The following is an 8,461-nucleotide window of genomic DNA, read 5'->3' as shown; positions in this document are numbered from 1 at the left end:
AATTCAAATGAAAGTCAATCAATAGTAAAATCATTATTCTCATAGTTACCTATTCTAGTTAAGTGTCATTTGGGTCAGGACAGGTCTCTCAGTAAAGTCTCCCGAGTCGCCGTCCTCTCAATCAGCGTCGATCCTCACGAGCATAGGTTCGGGAAGAAGTGGCCTTAGACCCTCTCTAGTCTAACATTATTTATAATGAAACTAACAAAATAAAAGTAACAAACAAACTCTAAACATCCGTTGAGCCACTGAGCAGAGATGAGCAGGAAAGGATGTTGACTGCCAACACTTAGAAAACCTCCGCTCAGAAAAATCACAAAAATAAAAACACGGAAGAAGGAAACTCAAGCTAGAAAAATGATACATTCATGAATGCTTTTCCTCGGAACCATAGTGAAGCCACCGCAAGTTTATCAGAGTTCATTGTGACTTTATTCTTCTCCAAGGGCAATTGGCAACATGCCTGGAGCTGCTGTCCTCACAGAAACTTTTAATTCAGACAGAGGCCGAAGTCAGGTGGTTTCAAACCATGTTCAGCAAGGCCTCTCGTCACATTTCAATCACTCGAGTGCAGGCTGTAAATATCGGCCATCTTGGATTAGGCCAAAACGGACCATCCTAATTAAAAGAAATACAAAACAACGTTACCACATCGTAATGATTATACAGTGTTAATACCCACTAATACCCTTATGTGTATGTAATTATCTAGCCGTCTGCGACACCAAGAAGCATCATAGCACGTTATTTAAAAGCGCAAATACGAAGCAAATAGCACTTTTGCAACACTTATTTAATTAATTTGCTCACCAATTTAGTTCACGTATTAATAAAGCAACATTAATGCATTCCCGCGTGTAATTCTCTCATTAGTAATGTTGATTAGTCAGAGATTTTAACAAAATTAATAATTATCAATTAATTATCAGTAATTTTAATCATGACATATAAACATAAACTGGAGTTTAAATCTCAATAAATTTTCAATAGGAAACCCTGCTCCAGCATTATTCCCCAGGCTCTGGATAGGGATGTTTATTCCCCAGGCTCCGGTTCATGTATTTGGATAGGGATGTTTATTCCCCAGGCTCTGGCTCGTGTATTTGGATAGGGATTTTATTCCCCAGGCTCTGGTTCGTGTATTTGGATAGGGATGTGTTATTCCCCAGTCTCCGGCCTGTGTATTTGGATAGGGATGTGTTATCCCCTAGGCTCTGGATAGGGATGTGTTATTCCCCATGCTCCAGTTCGTGTAGTTAGATAGGGATGTTTATTCCCCAGGCTCCGGTTCGTGTATTTGGATAGGGATGTGTTTTCCCCAGACTCCGGGTCATTTGTTGGCAGAAGGCTATTTTAAGGCTGTTACTTCAGGCCCTTTGTCTGGTGTCGCGGGGGTGGGCCTGTGACGGTGTCCCGGACTGGGTGGGGGCGAATTCGCGTTTTCTGACTCAGAAGGAGGAAGTGATGAAATCCGCCGGAGAGGTTTAAAACATATCAACTTTGCTGGAACAGCTGCTGTCACGAGCGAGCGGCGCCCGGGCGAGGTGAGTGAAGACAGAGCGGAAAGGGAAGTAGGTGAGAATGGAGGAGGGTAGGGGAGAGCGAGCCGAGAGAACCATGTCAGAGTAAATGAAGGGAAAGATGGAGGTGGTGAGGTGAGATCGGAGGGATGAAAATGAAAAGAACGGGGAGGGATGTAGAGGAAAGGTAAATATCGAATAGCACAGGAGGCGGGGTAAGGAAAAGAAACGAGGCGGGGTCTGAGGATGAGAGGCAGCAAGAGTGGGCGGGGGTAAGGGCAGAGATGAAGGGGGGAAGGAAGAAAGAATGACAGAGAGCAAAAGAGCAAACGAGAAGCAAGCCGCGCATGAGACTGACGCCGGAGAGTTGAGAATGGCAAGTCAGGTGGGGGAAAAGGTGAGTTGAGCAGCGTACACTGGTGTCCTCCCCTGTGGGCTGTGGTGGGCATTCCTGTGGCCCTTTTGCTAATGCTTGTTGGTATGGCAGTGTTCCCCTTTTCCAGTGCTTGATGGCTCTCCGGTGACCCTCTTTTCCTTTTTTTTCCCTTTTGCCAATGCTTGTTTTCTTTTGTTTTTGTGTGTTTTTGTGTGTTTCCTTTGCCGGTACTCGACAGACGACCACCGCTAGGGGGGTGTCGTGTGCTGCCGCTGTCTCGGACGCACCTTCCACTCTGGTCAGGCGCGCCCCCCCCACGAGGAGCGCAGGCCTCAGCGTGCGTCCAGACTCTGCGCGGGGCCTTGGAGAAGCGCGAGTTGGAGCGTCGCTGGCTGGTGCGTTGCTGCGGTGCAGGGAGCGATGGCAGAGCGCACCTTGAACCGCCCACGGGCGACACCTCGCACGACGATCCGCCGACAGTGCGGACCCCACGTGGCAGGAACCACCGGGCAGCCTGAGCAGGACCCTCGATCGGCAGAGATGATCCGCAGCAGAGGTGAGGGGGTTTTCGAATGCCTAAACCCTCATCGCCAGTGTTGAGCCCTGGAACGGGAGGGGGGGGGTTACATGTATATATATATATATATGATGTGTATATTGGGACGTCGCAGAGATGGACACAGACACTTGAGTCACTGGTATGGACCGGAAGTCCCGAGCGACTCCGGTCCCTTTATTTAAAGCCTTCTGGCCACGCCTGGCCAGAAGGTGATACAATGTCGACGTGAGGTTCCGGGTTGGGGTCTCTACTCAATCGGAGCGGCCAACACCTAGACCGCTACATCTAGGGATGTGTTATTGCTGCAGATCGGAGCATATAAATTCTCCCTACTTCCACGGACAGAGTAAATCCACAGTCGCACGCACATACACTCATCATACGCTAGGGCCCATTACACTAACATTCATTCCATTACTCTATCCACACTGAATATATGAGAGAAACCTAAACCAATCTGCATCCAGTGCGAGGTCAATGCGACCCTAAAGATATGTCTTGAGTCATGATTTAAAACACAGGAAATACATTTGAAACTCAATAAACGACAAAGAAATAACCACCCGACACTGGAATTCAAACAAAGGTCATCTTTTATCTAAATTAATTCAAATGAAAGTCAATCAATAGTAAAATCATTATTCTCATAGTTACCTATTCTAGTTAAGTGTCATTTGGGTCAGGACAGGTCTCTCAGTAAAGTCTCCCGAGTCGCCGTCCTCTCAATCAGCGTCGATCCTCACGAGCATAGGTTCGGGAAGAAGTGGCCTTAGACCCTCTCTAGTCTAACATTATTTATAATGAAACTAACAAAATAAAAGTAACAAACAAACTCTAAACATCCGTTGAGCCACTGAGCAGAGATGAGCAGGAAAGGATGTTGACTGGCAACACTTAGAAAACCTCCGCTCAGAAAAATCACAAAAATAAAAACACGGAAGAAGGAAACTCAAGCTAGAAAAATGATACATTCATGAATGCTTTTCCTCGGAACCATAGTGAAGCCACCGCAAGTTTATCAGAGTTCATTGTGACTTTATTCTTCTCCAAGGGCAATTGGCAACATGCCTGGAGCTGCTGTCCTCACGGAAACTTTTAATTCAGACAGAGGCCGAAGTCAGGTGGTTTCAAACCATGTTCAGCAAGGCCTCTCGTCACATTTCAATCACTCGAGTGCAGGCTGTAAATATCGGCCATCTTGGATTAGGCCAAAACGGACCATCCTAATTAAAAGAAATACAAAACAACGTTACCACATCGTAATGATTATACAGTGTTAATACCCACTAATACCCTTATGTGTATGTAATTATCTAGCCGTCTGCGACACCAAGAAGCATCATAGCACGTTATTTAAAAGCGCAAATACGAAGCAAATAGCACTTTTGCAACACTTATTTAATTAATTTGCTCACCAATTTAGTTCACGTATTAATAAAGCAACATTAATGCATTCCCGCGTGTAATTCTCTCATTAGTAATGTTGATTAGTCAGAGATTTTAACAAAATTAATAATTATCAATTAATTATCAGTAATTTTAATCATGACATATAAACATAAACTGGAGTTTAAATCTCAATAAATTTTCAATAGGAAACCCTGCTCCAGCATTATTCCCCAGGCTCTGGATAGGGATGTTTATTCCCCAGGCTCCGGTTCATGTATTTGGATAGGGATGTTTATTCCCCAGGCTCCGTTTGTGTATTTGGATAGGGATGTGTTATTCCCCAGGCTCTGGCTCGTGTATTTGGATAGGGATTTTATTCCCCAGGCTCTGGTTCGTGTATTTGGATAGGGATGTGTTATTCCCCAGGCTCCGGCCTGTGTATTTGGATAGGGATGTGTTATTCCCCAGGCTCCGGCCTGTGTATTTGGATAGGGATGTGTTATCCCCTAGGCTCTAGATAGGGATGTTTATTCCCCAGGCTCCGGTTCGTGTATTTGGATAGGGATGTGTTTTCCCCAGACTCCGGGTCATTTGTTGGCAGAAGGCTATTTTAAGGCTGTTACTTCAGGCCCTTTGTCTGGTGTCGCGGGGGTGGGCCTGTGACGGTGTCCCGGACTGGGTGGGGGCGAATTCGCATTTTCTGACTCAGAAGGAGGAAGTGATGAAATCCGCCGAGAGGTTTAAAACATATCAACTTTGCTGGAACAGCTGCTGTCACGAGCGAGCGGCGCCCGGGCGAGGTGAGTGAAGACAGAGCGGAAAGGGAAGTAGGTGAGAATGGAGGAGGGTAGGGGAGAGCGAGCCGAGAGAACCATGTCAGAGTAAATGAAGGGAAAGATGGAGGTGGTGAGGTGAGATCGGAGGGATGAAAATGAAAAGAACGGGGAGGGATGTAGAGGAAAGGTAAATATCGAATAGCACAGGAGGCGGGGTAAGGAAAAGAAACGAGGCGGGGTCTGAGGATGAGAGGCAGCAAGAGTGGGCGGGGGTAAGGGCAGAGATGAAGGGGGGAAGGAAGAAAGAATGACAGAGAGCAAAAGAGCAAACGAGAAGCAAGCCGCGCATGAGACTGACGCCGGAGAGTTGAGAATGGCAAGTCAGGTGGGGGAAAAGGTGAGTTGAGCAGCGTACGGGGGCAGGAGTAGAACTGGGTGAAGACTCGGAGGGCTGGAAGAGCGGACGGAAGGGAGTGTAACGGGGCAAATACGGCCGGTCTGTGAGGACTGCGCACCCGGTGCGGGTGGACACTCAGCTGTTACATTCTTTGCACCCAGTGGTTACATTCTGCTGGATGCGCATGTGTAATGCGAGGAGAGCTGGCAAAACTGTGTGTGTAAATAAGGCGCACTATCGGAGCCGGTGTGAGCCGTTTACCACTGGGCTATTATACTTACATTGAAACTGTGTGTGGCCTATAGGTTAGACACAGTTCTCTTGAGTGGGAGCTCAACCCCCTGAGCTATCCTACTGAGATCGATACTTAAGATCCGATGGCTGCTCGCGAAAAAACGATGTTTTTTAACTCTGAGCTCATCGTGTTTGGTGTGGCTGGGCTTCTCACATGTGGCCCGTTCTATATAGTTCTGAATATATGGTCTCGGGGTAAGTGGAGGACACGTATAGGGCACATTTAAACTGGAAATAAACCGAGACAGTGCAGAGGTGCGTTTCGTGCAAGTTTAAGAGCTGTATCTTCCCAGCAAGGTGGGGAAAATGGGCTTTAACAACTTACGAATGATGGTTCAGCCGATCCATTCTCCGCAGCAGGTGCCTTGACCCCCGCCGCCTCCTCCCCGCGCGATTTTAAGAGAACGTGAAGTTCTTCAAACTGACATTAAAATGCATCCAGCAAACGGTATTTAAAGAATGTGTTGAGAGCCTCAGTGGTGAGAGGAAAGAGCACCTCGAGTCAGGACTGAGGCCCTTTGTCACAGTTCCGTGTTTGTCGCAGCGCTGAGATTCCAAGTCCACACTGGATCAAGCTTGAGGCGCGCTGGAAGAGCGCTTTCAATATCTCAGCACAGGGGCGTAACAAACGCCCCCGCAGCCCCCGCGGTGCGGGGGGCCCCCAGTCTTCGGTAGGTGAAGGGGGCCCCCTCAGCTCTGTGAGTGAAAAGGCTTGCTCTAAAAAGCAGGTGCAGTCTGCAGCCTGCTCCTCGCCTGACCCAGGGCAGGACTGAAGAGAAACAAAGTAACAAGTTACATTGTTTCTCTTCAGTCAGAGCCCGGCCGGAAAAAGGATGGGGCCCCGCACTCTTCAGAAACACCGGGGCTTTCAGGGAGAGAGGTTAGACTTGTAAAGAGCAGGACAGATAACATTCTGCAGCGTTGTCGGTAAGTCTAGCAGTTTTAATTGTGAAGTTTTAATTGTGTGCTCCTTCAAAAACATGCTATGTTGTGGGTTGAGAACAAATGCCTAATATGTTTTAAAATGCAGCATTTACATTTCTACAGATAGGTTATCTGGGACTTTAATTAGTCCCCGCTGTAAATATCCTCCTGTCGCTGACCCTTTTCTTTGTCTCACACCACTAACAAGTGCAGGATATGTTACCTCCTGCCAGGCCCGGTTCTAGAGGGTGGGGTGGGCCGGGTGGGCCAGGCCCACCCAAACATGAGCCTGGCCCACCCAAACATGAGCCATGGCCCTCCCAGTGAATCTGCCACCGATGTACAACTACATAAAAACTGTGCAGATAACTTGTGATTTACGATCCTGCTGCAGAGTAACCATTTGTCTGTTGGTAGTTTTTAAATGCTGATAAACTGAATTTTATGGGAATAGCTCAGTGGGTTACTACCGCTGTCACAGATATCCTTGTGTTACTTGCAGTTCAGAAGTTACTATCCTAACATAGGACAGTGACCTATGAACTGTCTTTAAAGAGCTGCATACAAACTTCGCTTTTTTGTATTGTGATATAGTTAGAACTTCTCCATTTCTTCATTATTCTAATGTTGCCAAAAAGAGTTTGTTTGGGAAGTTATTACATTTTTATCAGTAAAGCCAACCCCCAACCACTGGAGTACTCTTCAAATCCTGAGTTTGTGCTTCTCCAGTCCAAACCCTCGTAAAATATATTGCCCACTAGTATGGATGACGTGATTTCTACACTTGTAATCCTCATAGGCTTATGTGACATTCCCCATAGACTGATTTATTGTCTCTGTATAATGCGTGCTGTTATGTAAAGTACTGTGACACCCTACACTCATATGAGTAGCGCTGTACAACAAATGGAATGGATATGAGGGGCAACGGAGAGATGAGGGGCACAAGTGGAGGGTGGCAGTGAGGGAATCCGAGGAAGAGGTCATGGGGTGGGGAGCTACGGAGAGATGAGGGGCGCTGGTGGAGGGTGGCAGTGAGGGAGTCAGAGGAGGAGGTCACGGGGTGGGGGGAACTACAGAGAGATGAGGGGCACTAGTGGAGAGTGGCAGTGAGGGAAGCCGAGGAGGAGGTCCTGGAGTGGGGGTGGAGCTGCGGAAAGATGAGGGGCACTAGTGGAGGGTGGCAGTGAGGGAAAACGAGGAAGAGGTAATGGGGTGGGGAGCTACAGTGAGATGAGGAGCACTGGTGGAGGGTGGCAGTGAGGGAGTCAGAGGAGGTGGTCACGGGGTGGGGGGAACAGCAGAGAGATGAGGGGCACTAGTGGAGGGTGGCAGTGAGGGAATCCGAGGAGGAGGTTACAGGGTGGAGGGGAACTACAGAGAGATGAGGGGTACTGGTGGAGGGCGGCAGTGAAGAAATCTGAGGAGGAGGTCATGGGGTGGGGGGGAACTACAGAGAGATGAGGGGCGCTGGTGGAGGGAGCAGTGAGGGAATCTGAGGAGGAGGTCATGGGGTGGGGGGCTATGTAGAAATGAGGGGCACTAGTGGAGGTTGGCAGTGAGGGAAGCGGAGGAGGAGGTCATGAGGTGGGGGAACTACAGAGACCTGAGGGGCACTAGTGGGGGGTGGCAGTGAGGGAATCCAAAGAGGAGGTCACGGGTGGGGGGATCTACGGAGAGATGAGGGGTGCTGGTGGAGGGTGGCAGTGAGGGAATCTGAGGAGGAGGTCAGGGGTGGGGGGGAACTACAGAGAGATGAGGGGCGCTGGTTGAGGGAGCAGTGAGGGAATCTGAGGAGGAGGTTATGGGGGTGGGGGGAATTATGGAGAAATGAGGGGCACTGGTGGAGGGTGGCAGTGAGGGAATCTGAGGAGGAGGTCAGGGGTGGGGGGGAACTACAGAGAGATGAGAGGCGCTGGTTGAGGGAGCAGTGAGGGAATCTGAGGAGCAGGTCATGGGGTGGGGGGGCTACAGAGAAATGAGAGGCACTAGTGAAGGATGGCAGCGAGGGAAGCCGAGGAGGAGGTCATGGGGTGGGGGGAACTATAGAGAGATGAGGGGCACTAGTGGAGGGTGGCAGTGAAGGAATCTGATGAGGGGGTCATGGGGGGGGAACTACAGAGAGATGAGGGGCACTGGTGGAGGGTGGCAGGGAATCTGAGGAGGAGGTCATGGGGTGGGGGGGAAATACAAAGCTATGAGGGGCGCTGGTGGAGGGTGGCAGTG

General features: G+C 49.1%; 1 protein-coding gene across 6 annotated transcripts in view; it reads left to right on the top strand.

Moving 5' to 3' along the window:
* The first annotated feature begins 1,499 nt into the window (after positions 1 to 1,499).
* Positions 1,500 to 8,461, top strand: part of LOC146811339 (phosphatidylserine decarboxylase proenzyme, mitochondrial-like) — a 105,757-nt gene continuing 98,795 nt past the window's right edge. The window contains exon 1 of one of the 6 annotated variants that reach the window (XM_085618437.1): positions 1,500 to 1,544. Coding sequence is in view for 2 of the 6 variants with exons in the window: in XM_085618435.1 (XP_085474561.1) it covers positions 1,828 to 1,917 (90 nt within the window). In the remaining 4 variants the exon portion in view is untranslated. Of the gene's footprint in view, positions 1,545 to 1,795; positions 1,918 to 4,533; positions 4,645 to 4,731; positions 4,756 to 4,881; positions 5,018 to 5,848; positions 6,239 to 8,461 lie in introns of those variants that run through there. The other 5 variants (XM_085618435.1, XM_085618436.1, XM_085618439.1 and 2 more) reach the window with 5 other exon arrangements.

This window comes from Triturus cristatus, chromosome 7 (genome assembly GCF_964204655.1).
Source record: "Triturus cristatus chromosome 7, aTriCri1.1, whole genome shotgun sequence".
NCBI classification, from domain to species: Eukaryota; Metazoa; Chordata; class Amphibia; order Caudata; family Salamandridae; genus Triturus; species Triturus cristatus.
This window is presented reverse-complemented; position numbering and strand designations above follow the sequence as displayed.